Below are 23,603 nucleotides of genomic sequence, written 5' to 3'. Positions count from 1 at the left end.
TTGTTCACAGAATTGTAATAATAAGAAATATTTTTTTGTTAAAGTTCTAAAAAGTTATATTCAATCTTCATTAGTTTGATGCTTATATTGAGTGACAGTATGTAGAAAAACAGAAGTAAAGTCTCTTCTAAAATACAAAATAACTTACTGTAACCAAATATTTTATTTGACCCTTTAATGCTGTTTATTATTGAGTGTGTTCAGGAGAAAAAAGTTGAATGATGATGATGGTTTTTCACTCTGCCCAACTTTCATTAACACACCTGAAACTTCATCTGACCAGTTACTCAGTAGTTCCTCTTGATCTGTTTCTCTAAAGAAGCAGCAGCTTGTAGTTTTTGGAGAGTTAGGTCATACTTGTTTCAATCTTAATATCACTGAAAGAAGAACTGCAGAATTATATTTTTAGACAGAGCTTTGCTATTCTGCTATTGATAGAATAGTCTATGAAACTTTGAAAAATCCTGCAGTTGGGTTTCAATAAGTACAGTTTCCTTAATGCTAAAATGTTCGAAGGAGTTAGAATTTTCTAGAAATAAGGCTTAATTGTTTTGTCTTAAGTTCTAGATATTTGTATTTTTTAAATTATGCTTAAGAGTAGCTTAAATGTCATGTTGAGCTAGCCTGCAAATCGCTTCTTTAAATGAAAAAATATGCAGGAAACATAGTTAAGTTTTCATTTCTGAGGAAGTTCATAATTTAGATTGAGACAACTGGTTTTAAATCTGTCAGAATAGCACTCTTCAGAAAGTTAAAACTAAATATACAACAATGTCCTTTGCATCTAGAAATAGTTTTCTATGTTCAGTGCTCAGAATAGTATGAGAGGAGGTAAGTTGTGCGATGATTGTTTGTCACTGAACAAGGATAAAACCTCTTGTAAGTTAATTGACAAAGTTGGCACAAAAATCTTTAGATATAAATTAATTACATGGAAGTGTCTGGTCATCTTCATGTTAAAAGGTTTTCAGCAAGAAAATGGGAGAAAAAGGAAGCCCATAAATTTGGAAAAGATGTGAATTTCTGTAATATAATGAGTAATTCTTTCAAAAAGGAAGAAGCAGGCAGTTCTAGAATATTTTTCTTGTAATCTTGCAAACTCAACCACTAGCTCTTCATGATCTTGCAGAAGCAAGAGGAACACTGTTGCTAAAGTGGAAATGGTAATAGAACTAAGCCTTAAAAATCAAATGATTGGGGCTGTTCATTCTATACCATGATGAGGAAATTGAATACAAAAATAGCAAAGAAGAAATAAGAATGAGCAGAATCTTGTTAACAGTACCGTCACAATCTGGCAGTCAGACTGTTCTGTGAACTCCAATGTTTCTAACAGTTCTACCATGTCAAAAAATGGGCCAAGCAAAAAAAAATCTTGTACTTTTCTGCTAGATTGAGTTAAATCAGTAGCTCAGCTAATAGCAGAGCTAGCCCAAGGGATGGAGTAGGATGTCATGGCCAGATCTGATATATGGGAATAGTAAGAATGAGGATAGGGTGGAGCATGACTGTCCCTTTATTGGCAGTATTGCGCTGTTGATGAGTTCAGTTACAATCCAAGTGAAAGTATAAGGCTTCCTGTTTTCTCAGTGTAATATATTTTGAGTAGATGCATGTGATACTGTGAATTACCTTAGAACTTGTGAATATTTTACACTTCTGTGCTGTTAGGTACTTAAATAATGCAGCCTAATTTTATAGATTATCATTCACTTTTACCATCATAAAATAGTTTTCATGAGTTTTCTGACAGTCTGATTTCTGACCCAAAGCTGACAAAATTACCTATATAGATCAAGTAGGAGGAATTGTTTCAAGCAGTGACTTGAGCTACGCCAAAGTATTTTAGGTCTTATCCTTCCACTGTTACACCAAGAAGCTGAAAATAAAATGTAATATAATCATGAGTACAACTCACAATTGAGTTGAGTTTGGATGTAATGTAAATGGTCTTTTAAGCAATGAAATATCAGGGGACTATGGTGGGAAGACGGTAGAGTCCAGACATGCAAGTCCAGTAGTAATAAAACTTTCTCTGTGTGCTTCTGCCATAAAAAGGGCTTTTTGACATGTTAAAGTCAATATGCTCTGCTGTAATTAAATGACAAATTTTATTTTTAATTACTAAACGCAATGGAGTTATGGAAATGTTTTTAGCAAAAATATCTACAGCAAAAAGGTTCGTTGTTTCTGGTAGTTATGTCAGAGATAATATTGCTGTCTTGGAAAAGCTATCGTGACTTCTTGTTCCTTTTGGTTTTGAGCATAACCATGCTGCAATTCCACTGTGCCATTGTGTATGTTTCTTTCAAGTAAGATATCATTGCTGTTTTCTTTAAAATAGTGTATACTATCTCCTTGATAGACGTGAAATTGGGTTTGAATTATCTTTTAATAGTTCTATGGAGTTGTAGAACCCTATAATGATTCTTAAATATTATTGAAGAGCAGTGCTGGAAATGTATGAAGGAGGGAAAAAAAATAAATAAATCACTGAATCCCCATTTCATATAATTGTTCTACATAGTGATATTTAGCCCACTTTACTGTATTTGTTCAAAAAATCAAAACGGCTATTGTAAGCTTTTAATCATAATGCACAGGTAGGGATTGAAATAGGACAATAACATTTGTTTCTGTTCAAATAATTAAACCCATTATTAATTTTCTGTTTCCATTGTTAGTAATGACTCGTTCTTAGTAAATAGCCGCATATTAATGTCCTACCTGCAAATTTTAGAAAAACATGTTAGTCTCAGCATGTGCCTGGAAGATTGCCAGAGCTCTGGTGGAAGTCTTCTTGCTTGATCTGGCTCTTTTGATGCACCTTCATGTGGTGAGGCAGTGGACTTCTGTTCAAGTGGGGCCAGTATTTTATGATTGTAAACTTGTGTGTGAAAAGCCTGGTATCAGAGGTATGTTCTTAAAGTGTCTCTGCTTTAACTTTGAGTTCTGAGCTAATTTTCATGGAAGTCTTTCCAAGCTCATATCTTTAGTATAGTTTACTGAAAAACATAATGCAAGTGCAGGTCAGTAATGAGCTGTCATAGAAAAGCAGTATTTTTCTTAATTTGTCAGGTGGTTTTAGTGAAGAACCAATGAAGCACTTACAAGCTTGTCGGACATGAAAAGATAATAGTTTAAAACATTGAATGAAAGACTTCTGTTCCACTGCTTCAGGGAAAAAAAATAAGCACAAAACCAACCCACAAACCCTCTCAAAGAAGAAAGTCATTAGCCACTTGATATTTCTATATCCCCAGAAACTTCAAAATGATAGTGTTTTTTTTTTTGATGTGAGTAGAAGAGAAGTAATACTAGCTATTGAAGCATATACACAGGTAGATAGCCGTTCCTGCTTTGTTTGTAGAACAGACAAATATTAATGAAATCCAGGATTTTGAAATGCTTATGCATTAGCTTAATATGTTGAATTAACTGAATTATTTACTTACCGTCTTTTTTCTATGTAGCCAACAGCCAGCATCGGGTGTAGCCTATTCCCATCCAACTACAGTTGCTAGCTACACTGTCCACCAGGCCCCAGTCGCTGCTCACACGGTTACTGCAGCCTATGCCCCAGCAGCAGCTACGGTTGCAGTAGCAAGGCCTGCTCCAGTAGCTGTCGCAGCTGCTGCAACAGCTGCTGCATATGGAGGCTACCCTACAGCACACACAGCTACAGATTATGGTTATACACAGAGGCAACAAGAAGCTCCACCACCACCACCTCCTGTCACTACACAGAATTACCAGGTATGTTTTAAAAAATTCTTCTGCTTAATGGTTTTTAAATTTGTATGTTAAAAGGAAGAGGCCTGTTTGGAGAGAGATTTGTTGATACTTCAGACAGCTTCCTATTTTTGGACTGGCTTAAATATAGTATGACAGCATCCTGTTACTGGATTGTATTCCTTCTCAGATCATGAGTAAGTAAACTAGCAGTATGTATCAGAGTGCTACGTGGATTTTGCAGCTGGAAGATTTCAGTCTATAGAGGTCATCTTGGGACTTCCTGACATATGTCTTTATTCCTGTTCAGATTTTTAGAAGAGTCAGAAGTTGCAGTCTTTCCTGTCTGTCTAGATTCACATAATACAGGTGTATATGCACGTCAGCAATCCTAGCCCGTTGGTTTCAATCAGACAGTTTAGATGCAGATAGAGGAGGGGTTTTACATGGCCAGGTAGTTCTCTATTGGAAATGTGAGCTTTATTTGCATTTTTAACAGCTTTTTTTTTCTGCATTAGCATTTGTTAGTCCAAGCCTTCAATGGATATCTCTAGGCTGGTGTGTTTATGCACAAGAATTACATAAATTTTGTGGCATGGCTCATATTTAAAATTTGCATTTACTAGTGAAACAGAGGACATTGAAAAAGTATGTCTCTTGTAATATTTCCTTAATATATTAGTTGTAAAATTATCAAGGTGTTATATGGATTCTAATTAGTGGTTTCCTTTGTTTAAAAGGATGATTCTGTTGCTTTAGGTTATCAGTTGTTTTGTGCAGCTTTTTGAATTTGTTATGTATGGTAATGAATTGTAACCTAGGAGTCCTTCCATTTGGGTGTATATTCACAACGTCATTAAAGTAGTCAGTTACTTGATGTGATTTAAAGAATGAAGTCAAAATTTCTTAGTGACTAAGTATCCTTTATTGGCAGTGCGCTGGATGCACGGGGGATCCTTCCGCCTAACATGCATACCCGAAGTGACAAACTATCTCACCTTTATACAGCAGAACAATGAATAATTAATTAACGCCTATACTTATTCATTACCTAAACCCGCCTAGTCTCGCTTCTTATGCTAATTAGCTTATCAGTCCTTTGTGTTTTCGCAGTATTCTCTGGTGGTCGTCCAGGTGGTCGTCGGGATGAAGTAAGATGTCTTCATCAGAGTTGAACTTTTCACCTTATCTTCTTGCGCATGTTCTCTGAGCCCTTGGTCTCAGTCCAATCCATAAAGTTAGTTTGTTTCAGTTCCCAGTGTCCAAGGCCCCCCTGTTATCTAGGCACCTTGCAAGTCCCTGTTATCTAGGCACCTTGCAAGTGTGACCTTCTTTTAGTCCTCCTCCTTACTCCCTATCATAAATCATTGCTGGCAGCTTTTAGTCCTCCTCCTTACTCCTCATCTGTGCATCCTCTCATGCTGTATTTGCACGTACATTTTGTATTTTCCCAGGGCAGCACAATCACAGTACATCGCAAATGTAACATTCTATTTTCCAAGCACAGCACATATTAAGCAATGACTGTTGCCTACACATTTATTCTTAATCAGTCGTTCTCTAATTTCTAATCCCATGTTTCAATCCCCCCTTTTCTGCAAAATCTAGTAAATTCTTTTACTTAATACAACAATTTTTCTTCCCAATCCCTATGATATGTATCCCTCAAAGCCTTGCCATATACTTTCGTCAAAGAGGCTAATATCACCATTTGTTGTAATAATTTCCAGTTCCAAACGAGCATTAAAAAAGACAATATTAAACTTATACCAGCTAATATCAATAAAACAATAATTGGGTGAGATAATGTGTTCAAAATCCCGGTTGCAGTTGGTGACCATCCAAAGAGGGCATCCTACCAGTTGTGGGAAATATAGCATATATTGTAAAATTTAATGTGAGGCCCTCACCCTCCTTGATTTTGAGCTTTTGTCCATTGTTAGTCCAAAAACAGCTAATTACTAGAGTCTGTGTTAATATAAAATTATACCAGCAATCTCATTTACCTGGGTGGATACAACCTTCCTCTTGGTCATTTTTGGAAATTGGTTTCACTAAATTCCCTGTTACTTTCTTGTGGGTCGTTCCATTAATCATTTGGCACCCTATTTTAATTTCATCCCCTATGGTTCTTTGGTGTATCCACTCTTCCACTAATTTTTGCCATTCTGATAATGTATGTAAATGGTCACCATTTGTTTGCCAAATAATCACAACTTCTAACTTTCCATTAATGCTCTTATCTTCTGTTGTTACGGCTTTGGACCAAGGCCACTCACCATTCTCTATTGTCATAGAGGCACCTTCCAATTCTTGAATCACAGTTACAACTATAAGCCACAAAAATAAAATGATTCTGATAACTAAATTTCTGCTCATTATATTACCAAATACTCCCGACTGTAATGTCCTCATTTTGTTCGACTAAGCTTCAGTTTCAGTTCACAATTGCCCGGCGTTACTTTCCAGGGGGCTTCTGGAGCTTTCTTCACTCAAGAATGGTGAATACAAGTGGCTTGTTCTTTAATCTTGATAGCAGTATGAGTTGTCAGCAACACTTGATACGGTCCATTCCATTTTTCCTCTAGGGGTTGTCCTGAAAAAGTCTTTATATATACATAATCCCCGGGCTTAAAGAGGTGGATTTGTTGATCCAACCCTCTAGCCCTGGTCCCTAAAATCAATTTATGTACTTTATTTAATTGTTTCTGAAGTTCAGTTATATAAGCATATAAATATTCTGATCCTAACTGCGTTAGATCCTCTCCACTAAATAGAAATTGATACGGCCTCCCATATAAGATTTCAAAGGGACTCAAATTCTCTTTTACTCTAGGTTTAACTCTAATTCTAAGTGATGCTAAAGGAAGGGATTGAGGCCATGACAAATTAGCTTCTTGTCCGATTTTAGCTATTTGTTGTTTAATTAAATGGTTCATTTTTTTTCTACTTGTCCACTTGCCTGTGGTCTATAAGGAGTATGTAGTTGCCAATCTATCTTTAGAATCTTACTTATCTGTTGTACCACTTGCACACAAAAATGTGAACCTCTATCAGGTTCACATTCCACTGCTACTGGAATCCCAAAGCGTGGTATTATTTCATTTAACAAGACTTTAACCACTTATGCTTTGTTTGCTCGATGGGGAAAGGCTTCGTGCCATCCTGAAAACGTGTCAGTCAGAACCAATAAATAACGATACCCCCCTTTTCTAGGGAATTCGGAAAAATCAATTTGCCACTGTTGTCCCAGATAATTTCCTTTACCAATTATTCCAAATTTTATTTTATTCTTAGTATTGGGGTTGTTGTGTAAACAAATGCTACATTGTTGAGTTACTTGTTTTATCGTTGTATATAAATTTCATCCCACTAATGTCTGACTCAGGCTCTTATGCAATGTGTCAGCCCCCCAATGTGTTTTATTGTGTTCTGTAAGAACTGTGAGCCATATCAAATTAGAGGGTATTACTACTCAGTTATCTTTTAAATATACCCATCCATCTGGTTTCATTTTACCTTTCAAATCTTCAATTAATTTTAAGTCTTCTTTTGTATAATTTGGCTTTTGGTTTATGTATATATAGTTTGAACTTTACCGTCTGGTATCAAAGATGATGCCTTCATTCAGTTAATCCAGCTACCTGCTTAGCCTCTTGATCTGCCAATCGATTTCCAATTTCAAAATCGGCGTTCCCCTTTTGGTGTCCCTGACAATGCATGATAGCTACCTTTTCTGGTTGTTTTACCACCTCTTAGAATTTTAAAATTTCTTCAGCATGTTTTATCTGTTTTCCCTGAGCGGTCAGCAATCCACGTTCTTTCCAAATCACTCCATGAGCATGCACCACACCGAATGCATATTTAGAATCTGTCCAAATATTTATTTTCCTTCCTGCTGCTAGTTCCAGTGCTCGCGTAAGAGCAATTATCTCTGCTTTCTGGGCGGACGTCCCAGGAGGTAATAGTTTAGACTCGATTACCTGTTGAGTGGTTGTAACGGCATACCCTGCCTTACGTTGTCCTTGTTTCACAAAGCTGCTTCCATCAGTATACCAGGATTCATCTTCTAAAGGTTCTTCCTTAAGATGAGGTCGACTGGAATACACGGTCTCCATTGTTTCTATACAGTCATGTGTTATTAGTTCATCCTGAGTTCCACTAAGGAAAGAGGCTGGATTCACAATGTTAGTGACCACAACTTCCACATCATCTTGTTCTACTAGTATTTCTTGGTATTTTAAAAATCTCTGCGGCGAGAGCCAATGACCTCCCTTTTGTTCTAAAACTGTTGAGACTGTATGGGAAACTAGCACTGTCATTTTCTGTCCCATTGTAAGCTTCCGAGCCTCCTGTATATTGATAACAACAGCTGCAACAGCCCGAAGGCACCCAGGCCATCCTTTACTTACTTCATCTAATTGTTTAGAGAAGTAAGCTACTGCTCGTTTATAGGGACCCAGTCTTTGTGCTAGTACTCCCAAAGCTATCCCTTGTCACTCATGAGAGAACAACCAAAAGGGTTTCGAGAGATCCGGTAATCCCAAATGAACCTTATAAGCAAACTTGCCAAGTTCCAAATGGCAATTGAATGCCGACAACATCAAATGTATACTTAAGGTGCTAGCCACAATATACACCTGTATACAGTATGCACCACCCTGCAGAAGTTTAACTTTCTGACTTATGGGCAGTTTCAAATGACCGGTCTACCAAACAAACAAACCAAAATAAAGAATATCGTCACCTTACAGTGATGGGGTCCTTGGCTGCCTCCACAGTGGTCCCTTGAGTCAAGGAGTCCCTCTGGGAAATCCTGGGGGTATGCTAGGGAGTCCTATTCCCAGCAGGTCCTGCAGCCGGGCAGAGAGGTGTCTGATCTGGGTCGCCAGATTGATTTAAAGAACGAAGTCAAAATTTCTTAGTGACTAAGTATTCTTTATTGACAGCGCTGGATGCACGGGGGATCCTTCCGCCTAACGTGCATACCCGAAGTGACAAACTATCTCACCTTTATACAGCAGAACAACGAATATTCAATTAACGCCTATACATATTCATTACCTAAACCCGCCTAGTCTCGCTTCTTATGCTAATTAGCTTATCAGTCCTTTGCGCAGTATTCTCTGGTGGTCGTCCAGGTGGTCGTCGGGATGAAGTAAGATGTCTTCATCAGAGTTGAACTTTTCACCTTATCTTCTTGCGCATGTTCTCTGAGCCCTTGGTCTCAGTCCAATCCATAAAGTTAGTTTGTTTTGGTTACAAGCACAGTACATTGCAAATGTAACATTAATATTCTGTTTTCCAAGCACAGCACATATTAAGCAATGAGTGTTGCCTACACATTTATTCTTAATCAGTTGCTATCTAATTTCTAATCCCATGTTTCAGATGTATTCAGGCAGAAAAGAAAGTCCCCTAAACTAAAGAAAATTTCATGTCAGTAGACTTCAGCTGGCATAGTTCATGCTCTGCTACCCATCAGTGGGTCAGCTAATTGCACTTTACTGTAAATATGGTATGGATGAGAAAATATGTATACATACGTAGTGGATTCCAGGCTCACCTCTTTTAAGCTTACTAGCCATCTTCTGAGTTCTGGCTGTGTTGAATGGGCTACTTGCCTTACCCTTGTAGACTAGTTATGGTTCCCTAACGGAACAGCTGATATGTCAAAAAATGAAGAAGGCTTTGAAAGTGTCACTTCCACACTCTAACAAATATAACCAAGAAAAACATTATAACCATTTTTAATGAATGGATTTTTAAGGCAAATATAGGATGATGTTTGTAACCTTGTGACTTTATTGTGGATTATAGAAATTAACGTTTTGGGGAGATGGGTGTTTTTTTCCTTCATATTTTTTTTTTTTTTTTTTAGGAATTTGATATAGCTCCTATGAAAAACTAATGAAAGTAGTTGCTTTTCAGTTACGAAAATAGTTTGGAAGGGAAAGCAATTTAATTAAGTGAGGTTAATTTCTATATAAAGTCTGAAAAAGACTATCAGGTTTGTATTCTGGCCAGAAGTGTTTGTAAACGTTTAATTTCTTTAATGCATATATATATTTATGTATATTGTCTCTATAAATATTTTTTTTAAAAACCTATCTACTTTAGTGTAGACTAGAAGGAAATATATTGTTTTTAGCTTTTGACTCTGGTAATGAGCTTTATTACTCCAGATACCTATTTTAAGGAGAAAATCACTGTTTTCTTCTTTTAAAATTTTTAGGATTCCTATTCTTATGTTCGATCTACTGCCCCAGCTGTAGCTTATGACAGCAAACAATACTATCAACAGCCAACAGCAACTGCTGTGGCTGCTGCCCAGCCTCAGCCTTCAGTAGCTGAATCGTACTACCAGACAGGTGGGTTGCACGCTTCTAACTCCTGTCATTATACAGTGTAGGTACTACATGAATACCTTAAAAATATGTCTTTGAACATATCACGCTACCCAGATTTTAGTTTTCTCACGTGATCTTTGATAATGTGTAGAAGAATATTCTGCATCTAGAACTTGAATGTTATTGCTTTAACTTTCTTTGGATAGTTGGACATTGCTGTAACTATCTTGGAATTTTGGATTATTATTAAATGCACACAAAACATACTTCTAGGCAAATATTTTGCTGATTTGTCTAGAAAGTTTGCTGAACTATGTGCAAATAGTGATGGGTTCAGATGATAATTTGGTTAGACTTTATTTGTAATTCTGCAGTTACTTAATAATGTATGTAGTTATTTAATTATTGATATCGTAAGTGCTACAAAGTGCAAGTATTTTTATGTTTATGAGAAGTAATATGAAGGTTTAGATGTTCTTTAGCTTAGTGTATTCCAGTAAAAACTGAATTTGAAGGTTATTTGAGAACACGGCAGCGTAGCTGAAAACAAATATCTGAGGCTTACTGATGTGACCTGAGACATAATTACACAGTTGTGTGTTTTTTACACAATTACATAATGCATAACCATGACTGTTAAAGTAATACTAATAAAGGAACCAACCAAAAAAACACCTCTCCTTGTTATGTTTAATTTCCAGAATGTTATTAGGTATCATTAAGCGTTACTTAATATGGTTTACACTTCATTCAACTAAAGCCTATGTTTGTATACTTGTTTTCTATCCTCATTAGCTCAGAAAGCAGGATATAGCCAAGGGGCAGCTCAATATACTCAAGCCCAACAAACACGACAAGTGACGGCTATAAAACCTGCAACCCCAAGTCCAGCAACAACTACATTTTCTATATATCCAGTATCCTCTACTGTACAGCCAGTAGCAGCTGCAGCTACTGTTGTTCCATCCTATACTCAAAGTGCAACGTACAGTACAACAGCGGTTACTTACTCTGGTAAGAGTTTTGTGTATTATGCTGCTGGGATCTTTGTCATGGAAAATTACAGGATTCAAATAATCAAAATGTTTGTGTTCAGTTGCATCATAGTCTACTGAGAAGTATCAACCAGTTGCATCAAAATGTTTTGCCAGTATAATGATTTATTTTTAAAAAGAGTTTTGATGCTTAAGTATGCCTATTTTGTTACATGTGAAAATATAGAAAGTATTACCATTGCTATGTACGTGGTGTTTTGTGACTTGCTGTAAGTTTTGGAGAGAAAAGATGGGGGAATAGAAAAAAAATGGAGAGACATCCACACAAATAAAACCCAGGGAAATTGGAAGAGAGCATGATGCTATCAAACCGCAGGGATAACCAATCCAATATAAATCTTGTAATTTTGGGTTCTGTTGGCCCAAAATGGGAGGAGAATGGGTGTTAAAAAATAAAATAATAATTAAAAAAAAAAAAAAAAACACTTTCCTTTAAACATCAAAATCCAAAACCTAGTTAAAGGTGAAAAGAAACTTCAAGTTTATGGCCAGATGGTGATTGCCTGGCATGTTATAGCTACCTTGAAATTTCTTGGTTTTCTGTTTAAAAAGGGATTTTAAAGGGAATTCCTTGAAAGAGAACCTGATCAGAGGATTAAAATAGTTGAACCAGTAGATGTAAACAGTTTATGGGAGAAGTGTCTCAAAGGTATGAAAGCCCGGTTTCCTTGATTTATTCAGCTTTGATACTAGAAATCAAGGAGTGCATATCTAGGGTGTGCTGCAGAGGTTTTAGCAGACAAGTAGCTTTGCATTAAAACAATTTAAATCACTGAAGTCAAATGTAATAATAGCACTAGCAGTTCTATCTTTTGTATTCTTTTTCTTTTTTGCCTTCCTCTACATAATTTGTCTTCCTTTTCATTTTGGATCTTGAATGATAAATCTGGTTCCAAAAGACCATTTATTCCATTTGGCCTTTGAGAAATATTTTGTTCTTGTTATGTCGTGAACATGAGCCGGCAGCATGCCCAGGTGGCCAAGAAGGCCAACGGCATCCTGGCTTGTATCAGGAATAGTGTAGCCAGCAGGACCAGAGAGGTGATTGTCCCCCTGTACTCAGCTCTGGTGAGGCCAGACCTCGAGTACTGTGTCCAGTTTTGGGCCCCTCACTACAAGAAAGACATCGAGGCCCTGGAGCATGTCCAGAGAAGGGCTACGAAGCTGGTGAAGGGCCTGGAGAACAAGTCCTATGAGGAGTGGCTGAGGGACCTGGAGTTGTTTAGTCTGGAGGGGAGGAGGCTCAGGGGGAGGTCTTATTGCTCTCTACAACTACTTGGAAGGAGTTTGTGGAGAGTTGGAGGTCAGCCTCTTCTTGCAGATAACCAGCGATAGGACTAGAGGGAATGGCCTCAAGTTGCGCCAGGGGAGGTTTAGGTTGGAAATTAGGAGACATTTCTTCTCAGAGTGGTCATGCATAGGAATGGGTTGCCCAGGGAGGTGGTGGAGTCACTGTCCCTGGGGTTGTTCAAGGAATGGTTGGACGTGGTGCTTAGGGATGTGGTTTAGTAGGTGACGTTTGGTAGTAGGGGGGATGGTTGGACCAGATGATCTTGGAGGTCTTTTCCAACCTTAATGATTCTATGAATCAATCTTGCCAGATGTACCAGGAATTTTCACATATTCTTTAGGGATGCTTTGATATATACAGCAACGTAACTATGTGTCTGCAAAGATGTCCAAAAAAAAAATTATACAAGTGGTATGCTATATATTTGTGATATTTGTGTACCCTGAAACATCAAGAAAAGCTTGGACTATGTTACAAGATATCAATAAATTGTTTATATCCTGCCCCCCCACCTCTGTTACTCAGTGTGCTTGTAAGTAGTGTGTTATGTAATTGATGCATGATGTACTATACAGTGATTTAATATTTATTTTATTTTGATCTTCAAGGTACCTCTTATTCTGGCTATGAAGCTGCTGTGTATTCAGCTGCATCATCCTATTACCAGCAGCAGCAGCAACAGAAACAGGTGGCGGCAGCGGCTGCTGCTGCTGCTGCAACAGCTGCTTGGACAGGGACCACCTTTACAAAAAAGACACCATTCCAAAATAAGCAACTGAAAACAAAACAACCTCCCAAACCACCCCAGATCCACTACTGTGATGTCTGTAAGATCAGCTGTGCTGGACCACAGGTACTTGTATTATGTAATATTCTGCTATATGTTTTCGTCATAATTTATTCAGGAAAAAAAATGACCCCTTTTAGAATACTTGTTAAATTTTTAGGACCTGATTCTGCAGTTTTATTAAAGGAATAATTAAATGAAAGTGTGTGCTGTTATAGAGTTACTATGTGAAGACAAAAGATGCATCCTGTTAGCTTGTACAGAGAAGCTTCAACAATACTTTGAACTCCAGAAGTATTATAAATTAAGAAATATTATAAATTATAAAGTATCATTTGATTTGCTTTTTAGCATAGCAAACTTCTTAGAAAACACATTTTTTCAAAACTACTCAATTATATAAATTTTATGAATGGTAAGCCTGAAAATTTATTTTTCATGGTATTCTGTCATCCCAGTTTAGTTTCACAGTGGGTACAAGTGTGTAAAATGTAGACATCAATTGATGTAGTATCTGTGTGTGGTTGACTCAACAGTTCTTTAAGGAAGTCTGTCATTATTTCCCACCCTGTCTCTCTAGGTTGTCAGTGATGGTATAGGAGCAAATCTCAACTTCTGCATTTCACTTTCACCACAGCTTTTTGTGCTACCTTCTTTTGAATCAAATTTTTAGCTCTCAGGATACACTTAATCAGTGTCATCATGCAGGTTGAGGAAAATTCAAAATTGAGAATAATTCAGTGTAGTGCAGGAAACTGCAACTGAGATACAGTTTTGTGATCATCTCAAGTTTTCAATATTAATATCTTTTGAACTGTACTTGATTGAGGAAGTGAGCAGGTGGGGGGGGAGAACCCAGGTTGTATTACTTCTAAAAGTGCAATTCTGGTGGTGGTGAAGAAAATTTCTTGTTCTTAAAAGTGGCCTGTTTATGCCTTATACCATGTCATATAAAATAAATGTTCAAAGTAGGAAGTAGTTCTTATACAAAGCATGTATTTTATGTTATGGTCTATTCTACGTGTATTCACTTGAAAGATGAACAAGCAGTACAAAGGTAGCTTACTGTGTGTATTATTTATTTAATCAGACTTATAAAGAACACTTAGAAGGCCAGAAACACAAAAAGAAAGAAGCAGCATTAAAAGCTTCCCAGAACGCTAATAACAGCAGCACATCTGCTCGTGGATCTCAGAATCAGTTGCGCTGTGAGCTTTGTGATGTGTCTTGTACAGGAGCAGATGCATATGCTGCCCATATCCGTGGAGCAAAACATCAGAAAGTAAGAGCCTTCTTTGTCAAGTCAGTTGTATATTTTTCCCCTCATCTTAGAGGGGAGAAAATAAGCAGAAACAATATAGTTTGAATAATTGTGTTTTAAAATGTTTATTTCTGCTTTTTTGTTTCAAATGTAACTTTAAGCTCACTGTTAGAAGGGCATTGTCAGGAGGAAAGGGGAAAAATACTGCCGCTGCATCAATAAGAAAGGGATGTATTAGAGAAGGTATGGAAATTGTAGCATGAATGTGTAGATTAAGGTGGGGAAAAGAGTCGGTGAAGTGCTTGATGCTGTGAAGTTCACAGTGCGCTTTGAAATGCTGTAAGCTGAGTCGGTGCCAAGGGACAGGACAATTATGCATCACACGTTGGCATTTCTTGCAAACAAAATTGGTATATGAGAGCACAGAACAATGCACTGTAGTAGTAGACTTTAGTGTGTTTGGAATACTTTGGGTAAGCATGCTTTCCCTACTGTCTGGGTGCAGGTATGTAGGTATTCTGGAAAGAAGACTCGGTCTTCACTGTGAGCCCCTGTGACCTGTGTTATGAATTTCACCATACAATAGTAAATAGAATAGCACTGTAGTGTGTATTTATATATTACAGATTTTCTTTGTAACTTGGGGAAGATTAATGTTGGTAACAAATACAGTATTAATATTCAGCTTTTACAGCTCTTGCCTTTCTAACCCAGAGCACTGTACAAAGTGCACAATGCATTTAAAAGTTTCCTCAATATGTTTTTTGTTAGTGCAAGAACAAATATAATTTAGATGTGTCTAGTGTTTTTTTCATAAATATGTTGAGCCATTATTTTTTTTGTGGTGTCCCTAGTAATTGGATAGATATATGGAGTGTGGTATGTTATCTTCATACGTGTGGATGTAGCTTTCTTTTCCCTATAGATAGTCACTATCTACTGCTAATTTAGGTTGTCATCTGTGTAAAACTGAAATCTCAAAGGAATCTACTACTTTGGTACGCTATGAAGAATCTTGTGCGTTCTACTGCAGAAGTCATTTTTAAGAGTTGCTTAAACTTGAATTTATAGTCTGTATTCCAATGGGGGAAATATGATTTACTTAAAAAAAAAAAAAAAAAAAAAAGCAAAAACCCAAGAAGTGTATGTATACTGTTGTATGTGTATTGTTGTCTACACTTTTGCATTAAAGGTGTGTCTAGCAGATTTTTTTATTGCTACTTTCAAAATTTTCCCAATCTTTAGCTTTCATTTTGCATGTTTAGTTTTTATGGACTGCTTGTGTTCCTTTTTCAGGTGATGGTCAGCTCTTTCAAAAAAAATAGTTTAATGTATTATGCTTTTTGAAGAGAATAAAAAGCAACCAGACAGCAGAACAGTGACATGGATACATTTTGAGCAAAATTCTTCCTTCAGTTTTACTGGCATTTCAGTTTCTTGGCTATCTCATCCGTGTAGCTTTTGGAGTAAATACTGAATTTGTGATGGAAATAAGCAATCTGAGATGACAATTAACAATTTCCTTGTTACAGATGACAAAAACTTATACACGTTCATCTTTTTTTGCCAAGATCACTTTTTTTTTTGATGTTTTATTTGTTTGCGTTACAGCCTCCATAACCTATAACAAGTTCATTTTTTTCTAGTTGTCCCAGGGAGAGAATACGAATTTCTCTTTATTCTTATAGGTAGTAAAATTGCACACAAAACTTGGCAAACCTATTCCTTCAACTGAACCAAATGTGGTTACCCTGGCTACTTCCTCAACATCCACATCTGCTTCCAAACCAGCTGCATCTGCTTCAAACATATCAACTAGCAACAGTACTGTGAACTCCTCTATTGCGTCCTCTGCAGTGAAAATTCTTACTCCCATGGCAAGCACACCACTTAACACGATGTCCAACAACAAAACATCTTCAACTGCTGCTAACATAGCTGTAAAGAAAACATCTACACCAAAAATAAACTTTGTTGGCAAGTACAGAAGTCAGTCTTTATTTTGAAACCTAACCTATTCCATATATTTTTTTGAAGATCTTAGTTTAGCAAATACAAATGTATTGAGTTAACTATGCATGAGTAATTACTGATAAAAGTTCTGCTTCATAATTTATGATGCAAGTCAATGGGGCCGGATGGGATCCACCCAAGGGTACTGAGAGAACTGGTGAAGGAGCTGGCCAAGCTGCTTTCCATCATTTATTGGCAGTCCCAGGGGAGGTCCCAGTCGACTGGCGGCTAGCAAATGTGAGGCCCATCTACAAGAAGGGCTGGAGGGTAGACCCGGGGAACTATAGGCCTGTTGGTTTGACCTCAGTACCAGGGAAGCTCATGGAGCAGATTATCTTGAGTGTCATCATACGGCACTTACAGGGCAACCAGGCAATCAGGCCCAGTCAGCATTTGTTTGTGAAAGGCGGGTCCTGCTTGACAAACCTGATCTCCTTCTATGACAAAATGATGCGCTTGGTGGATGAGGGAAAGGCTGTGGATGTGGTCTACCTTGACTTCAGAAAGGCATTTGACACCGTTTCCCACAAGATTCTCCTCAAGAAACTGGCTGCTCTTGGCTTGGACTGGCATACGCTTCATTGGGTTAAAAACTGGCTGGATAGCTGGGCCCAAAGAGCTCTGGTGAATGGAGTCAAATCCAGTTGGAGGCCAGTCACTAGTGGAGTCCCTCAAGGCTAAGTACTGGGGCCGGTCCTCTTCAATATCTTTTATCGATGATCTGGATGAGGGGATCGAGTGCACCCTCAGTAAGTTTGCAGACGACACCAAGTTAGGTGCGTGTGTCGATCTGCTCGAAGGTAGGAAAGCTCTGCAGGAGGATCTGGATAGGCTGGACCGATGGGCTGAGGCCAACTGTATGAGGTTCAACAAGGTTAAGTGCCAGGTCCTGCACCTGGGGCACAACAACCCCAAACAGCCCTACAGGCTGGGAGATGTGTGGTTAGAAAGCTGCCTGGCAGAGAAGGACCTGGGAGTAGTGGTTGACAGTTGGCTGAATATGAGCCAGCAGTGTGCTCAGGTGACCAAGAAGGCCAGCAGCATCCTGGCCTGCATAAGAAACAGTGTGGCCAGCAGGTCCAGGGAAGTGATTGTCCCCCTGTACTCGGCTCTGGTGAGGCTACACCTCGAGTACTGCGTTCAGTTTTGCACCCCTCACTGCAAGAAGGACATGGAGGTGCTCGAGCGAGTCCAGAGAAGGGCAACAAAGCTGGTGAAGGGTCTGGAGAACAAGTCTTACGAGGAGCAGCTGAGGGAGCTGGGACTGTTCAGCCTGGAGAAGAGGAGGCTCAGGGGTGACCTTATCGCTCTCTATAGGTACCTGAAAGGAGGCTGTAGCGAGGTGGCGGGTGGTCTGTTCTCCCACGTGCCTGGTGACAGGACGAGGGGGAATGGGCTAAAGTTGCGCCAGGGGAGGTTTAGGTTGGACATTAGGAAGAACTTATTTACCGAAAGGGTTGTTAGGCTTTGGAATGGGCTGCCCAGGGTAGTGGTGGAGTCACCATCCCTGGAGGTCTTTAAAAGACATAGAGCTTAGTGATATGGTTAGTGAATGACTTGTTAGTGTTAAGTCAGTGGTTGGACTTGGTGATCTTGGAGGTCTCTTCCAACCTAGATGATTCTTTGATTCTGTTTTCTGTCCTGTGGTTTCCACCTGACTTTTCCCGGAGGCTTCTTACTCCTTTATAAGAGTGTTTTGGTTTCTTACTTAATAGCTGATGGAGTATTGCAGTTTATAGTCCAGTTGGTCCTGAGTTCAGTTTACAGACTGGACTGCTATGGCAGACAGGCAGTTGATTACTGGGCAGCTGAAACAGCCTTGTTACAGTGGAAGTGTAAATTGGAAACTTTTTGAAATTAGCACGATAGACATACAGAGATGGGAAGTATAGATGTTCTGAAATAAGCTGTCCTCCTCTTAAAGGGAAAACCTATGCAGTTGCTACATTGAGAGCATAGTACCTTTGTTAATACACAAATTATATGGTTTTCAAATATGTTTTTGGATCCATTTACAAAAAAAAAATATTATTAAAATGTCCTTGTCCCTTTTGGTCCTATCTCTTTTGAAAAAGTGTGCAGGTGAATGATGAAAATTATGTGAAGTAGTAGGTTTTTGTGCTAAAATTAAAAGGTAGTACTAAGTGCTTTAAACAAACTTGAATGTTTTCCAATTTTTATTTAATAAAAAACCCAACACTTAAAGATACTTAAAATATAAGTTTTAACTAGTTTTAAAAGACTGATTAAAACTTTGGCCAGAACATTGATACTTGCAAATAAACTCTTCAGTCTGTACATCATGTGCAATCATGTTTGCATTTTATGGAAGTTAAAAAAAAAATTAATGTTTTAATTTGTAGGTGGTAATAAGCTTCAGACAACAGGAAATAAACTGGAAGAAACGAAATCAGCTGAAAGTGTTAAAACAACTCTTGTTGCTACGGTACAAACACAGGAAGTAAAACCAGACACAGCAACTGAACCAGTGACTCCTGCGACTCTTGCTGCCCTGCAAAGTGATGTACAGCCAGTGGGCCATGACTACGTGGAGGAGGTATTGATGCAAAAATGTGTATTATTTTAACTATTTCAGTGAAAAATTGTTCATTATGAAACAAGGCATCACACCTGGAAAGACTTGTGCATATATTCACATTTTTGTATTGTATATGTTTTGAACTGTGTGAGGGACTCTTCACGTTGGTGGTATGAGACGTGGATCAAGTCAATAGGATCAGAATCGGATGCAAATCTTTCATTATTTTTCATTATTTGATTTTTTTAAATTTGTTTTTAAAAATCATTATTTTTGGCTTGCTGTTATGAATTTCAGCTCAATATGTTCATGTTCAAGTCTAAAGCTGTGTGCTTATTGGAACGGAAGAACTCGGTTCATTATCGAGCACAATGGTATCTCTCTGGCAGAATTGAAAGCTTGCCTTCTTTCAGTTACTGTGTGAACTTTTTAGTATCTGTTAAGATGAATAGACATTATCCAATGTCACTGAATTAAATTCATTTTTACATCATTTTTGGGTTTAAAACAAAAACAGCAACAACAACAACAACAAAAAAAGCTGTGTTAAACTTTCATTTCCAGGTAAGAAATGATGAAGGAAAGGTGATCCGCTTTCATTGTAAACTTTGTGAATGTAGTTTTAATGATCCAAATGCCAAGGAGATGCACTTAAAAGGGAGGCGGCACAGACTTCAGTATAAGGTTAGTAGAAATGTTTATGCTTCTATCTGAAAATCCATCAGATTGTCAGCTAATTGTACAGTCTTACATTTAAAGAATAGCCAAATTAAGTACTCTCAGTAAACAGCACATTAAAGAAGGTAGAGAAATATATTGATTTTCTTTGGAGTATAGTCTTCAAAGCAATAATGCAGACTATGAAACTGCATTTTCATTTTGTTTGTTTTTAAACATTTTGAATGCTGCTTTTGGGAACCTTTGCAACATTAAAATATGGTACAACGTATGCAAGCAACAGTAGGTTCTTTTATGTTGTTTACCGTTAATTTCAAGCAGTGTAATAGAATTGTGCTTAATGTTTTTGGCAGGATAGACCACACAAACCTTTTGTGGAGACATTTGAGAAATGAGCATTGGAGCTTTTTTTCCAGTCATGAGTGGAGAGCCACCTGTATTGATATATGGTGTGCATTTTGATTATTATGAAACAATGTAAGAATAATTTACTGTGGTCTTGGGAGATGCAATGGGCCTGTGTAATCATGAAAGGGATGAAAAAAGAGAATTGTTAGAAAAATGTGTTCAGTAACTCATGATTATACATCTGTATGAGGTATCTTTCAGGAATTAGGGTGTCAGGAAGCACACAGTAGTTGAGAGGAAGTGTTTTTTTCAGGCTACAGATTAGTCACCTGGCTACAGAATGAACAGCAAATTGCTTGGTTTTTCATGTAACATTTTCATCCTAAATTACTTTGTTCTTGATGTAGGTAAAGAGGGGATTCATGCTATTTGTAATATGTTATTTAAAATACTGGACACGATTTTCTTCAACTACTCATTCAATGTAGTTCTAAAACTGCATCTTACTCCCCTTGATTTTATTGTAGACAAGTAGTGTGTGTTAAACATTCCAGGAAAAACTCTGTAAATGTGAGATGATGAGAAAAACCAGCATTTCATTAATTTTTTCTGAACTAGAAAAAAGTAAACCCAGATTTACAAGTAGAAGTAAAGCCCAGTATTCGAGCAAGAAAAATTCAAGAAGAAAAGATGAGGAAACAGATGCAGAAAGAAGAATACTGGAGAAGGCGAGAAGAGGAAGAACGCTGGAGGATGGAAATGAGGTAACGCATTGTTTTATCAGTAAATGAGACAAAGCTGAAGTCAGATTAAAACTAACTCTGCTTCTGTAGTTAGTTCTTTTGAATGATGTGGGAACTCTGTACTGTCTTGTTTTAAATTAAATTGTCATTAACTCACTGGGGTTTTCGTTTGCTGGTCTTTGAGCCCTCTGAGGAATGTGGACTTAGTAGAATTATTTTGCTATAAACAGACTCACTTTCAAAAAGCCATTCCTTTTTACTTACCCTCTGGAATTCCCTGGTATTTGCACAATTACTAGAAATGAGTGAGGACATCCAATAATTCATTTAGAATGTTTGGAAGTACTAACAGCTATGTAAAGTGAATGCTTTGTTTCATGCGCTTCAGGCGATATGAAGAAGACATGTACTGGAGGAGAATGGAGGAAGAGCAGCATCACTGGGATGACCGTCGCAGAATACCAGATGGAGGATATCCTCATGGTCCTCCAGGACCTCTAGGCCTGCTGGGAGTTAGACCAGGAATACCTCCTCAGCCCCAAGGACCAGCTGTGAGTTTCTTAACTTGAGGGGAAAACAATGAAATCTTACTTACTAGGAGGCACAGTTAAGGACTATAAATTAGTCAGTGCTGAATTGTCTCCATCCTTTCTTAATAAAGGTTTCGTAAAGGTGAAGAAAAAATGATATGCTAATGAAATTATGTAGATGAACCTTTCCTTCCAAAGTAAGTCCACTTAATATGACAATAAGATGCCTCGAAGACAAATACTGATGCTTCTGAAATACAAGTCTTTCTGGATTTGTGTATTACTTTAATTGCATTATACAACGTTATTTTCTTGATCTTTAAAGGTCCCTTCCAACCCAAACCATTCTATAATTGTGGACAAATATATTGGGTAAAAAGTGTTTGGATCGTGAATCCCAGAGGATAATGGTTAGTGGTGGGTACTACTCTCCTTTGAGGTTGGTAACAAGTGGAGTACCACATGGGTTTATCCTGGGATTTGTCTTGTTAGTACCTTATCAGTCATCTGAAAGGTGATGGAGTTTAGTGTGTGCTCATCAAGTTTACTGCTGACATGAAACTTGATCGGCTCAGGGTGGGGAGAAGAACCTATACCTTTAAGGACAGGGCTTCTGTCCAGATGGACCTAGACAAGCCAGAGGAATGGGTTGACAGGAGCTTTACGCAATTGTGCAAGGGCAAATAGCTAGTGCTGCACTTGGGCAGGAGTTGCACTGGTGAAGGCTGGGAAGTGACAGGCTGGGTAGTAGCCCTGCAGAAGGGAACCTGGGGATCTTGGCAGAGAACAAGCTGAACATGAGCCAGCCATGTGCTCTGACAGCAAGAAACAGTATCCTGATTTGTATTGACAGGAGCATATGTGGTGGTTTTGCTCGGGTAGGCGGCTGAGCTCCACCACAACCGCGCTCTCACTCCCCCTCCTCAAAGAGGAACGGGGAGAAAATATGATGAAAGGGGCTCAAGGGTTGAGATAAGGATATTGCGCAGTAATTATCGTGATGGGCAAAACAGACTCAGCATAGGGAGATAGTAAGATTTATTGCCTATTACGAACGAGCTAGAGAAGTGAGAAACAAAGGAAAGAAACCAAAAGCACCTTCCCCCCCCATCCACCCTCTTCCACCTCCTCCTCCTGAGTGGCGCAGGGGAATGGGGGTTATGGTCAGTCTATAGCAATTCTTCTCTGCCGCTCTTTCTTGGTCACTCTCGTCCCCTGTGCTGTGGGGTCCCTCCCACGGGATGCAGTCCTTGCTGAACTGATCCAGCGTGGGCTTCCCACAGGCAGCAGCTCTTCAAGAACTGTTCCAGATATGGGTCCGTACCACGGGGTCCATCCCTTGGGAGCACACTGCTCCAACCTGGGTCCCCCACAGGCAGCAGTTCCTGCCAGGTCACCTGCTCCTGTGTGGTCTCCTCTCCACGGGCTGCAGGTCCGGCCCGGAATCTGCTCCGGCAGGGGTCTTCCACAGGCCGCAGTCTCCATTGGTGCAGGTCCACCTGCTCCACCATGGTCTCCTCCACGGGCTGCAGCGTGGAACCCTGCTCCACCGTGGTACTCCATGGGCTGCAGGGGGACATCCTGCTTCACCATGGTCCTCACCACAGGCCGCAGGGGACTTCTGCTCCGGCGCCTGGAGCACCTCTCCCCCTCCTCCTTCGCTGACCTTGGCGCCTGCAAGGCTGTTCCTCACTCCTCTCACTCTCCCAGCTGCTGTGTGGCGCAGTGTTTTTTTTCCCTGTCTTAAATATGCTCTCACAGAGGCACAAAACTACATCACTTATTGGCTCAGCTCTGGTCAGCAGTGGGCCCTTACCAAACACGGGGCAGCTTCTAGATCCTTCTCACAGAAGCCACCCCTATGGCCCCCTGCTACCAAAACCTTGCCACATAAACCTACTACATTCCGCCCCTCGCCTCTGTGAAAAGCGTATTTAAGAATAATGACAGTATTCTCTCACTTTACAATCATCACAATCTTCACAAACTCAACTTACATCACAAGAGAGAGAATTCCCCACACCAAAATAAACATAACATCATCACAGGTGGACAGGTGGACAATTTACACACATACCACCCCTCCTCCCTTCACCACACTAACATGAAACATATTGCTTCACAATTGCTGCTTTCTTAGGTTCTTCACAATTATTACATTCATAACAATCATCCAGTCCATGTTTTGCCCGTTACCTCTCTCAACTATCATCCTGTCCTGGTTTCAGTTAGGACAGTTATTTTTCCTCCTAGTAGCTGGTAGGGTGCTATGTTTT

At 38.8% G+C, this 23,603-nt stretch overlaps 1 protein-coding gene and 1 non-coding gene across 5 annotated transcripts in view; both read left to right on the top strand.

Annotated features, from left to right (window-relative positions):
• Positions 1-23,603, top strand: part of LOC118155641 (zinc finger RNA-binding protein-like) — a 45,843-nt gene that overhangs the window by 5,975 nt on the left and 16,265 nt on the right. For 3 of the 4 annotated variants that reach the window (XM_035309027.1, XM_035309025.1, XM_035309028.1), the window contains 10 exons: positions 3,474-3,756; positions 9,968-10,103; positions 10,878-11,096; positions 13,037-13,281; positions 14,306-14,497; positions 16,165-16,465; positions 18,853-19,046; positions 19,593-19,712; positions 20,673-20,818; positions 21,186-21,348. In XM_035309027.1, coding sequence (XP_035164918.1) covers positions 3,474-3,756; positions 9,968-10,103; positions 10,878-11,096; positions 13,037-13,281; positions 14,306-14,497; positions 16,165-16,465; positions 18,853-19,046; positions 19,593-19,712; positions 20,673-20,818; positions 21,186-21,348 — 1,999 coding nt within the window. The remainder of the gene's footprint in view (positions 1-3,473; positions 3,757-9,967; positions 10,104-10,877; positions 11,097-13,036; positions 13,282-14,305; positions 14,498-16,164; positions 16,466-18,852; positions 19,047-19,592; positions 19,713-20,672; positions 20,819-21,185; positions 21,349-23,603) is intronic. The other variant, XM_035309026.1, reaches the window with a different exon arrangement.
• On the top strand, positions 1,093-1,225 carry LOC118155652. The gene has a single exon (XR_004745931.1). It is a non-coding gene; the product is annotated as a small nucleolar RNA SNORA66 (small nucleolar RNA).

This window comes from Oxyura jamaicensis, chromosome W (assembly GCF_011077185.1).
Source record: "Oxyura jamaicensis isolate SHBP4307 breed ruddy duck chromosome W, BPBGC_Ojam_1.0, whole genome shotgun sequence".
NCBI classification, from domain to species: Eukaryota; Metazoa; Chordata; class Aves; order Anseriformes; family Anatidae; genus Oxyura; species Oxyura jamaicensis.
This window is presented reverse-complemented; position numbering and strand designations above follow the sequence as displayed.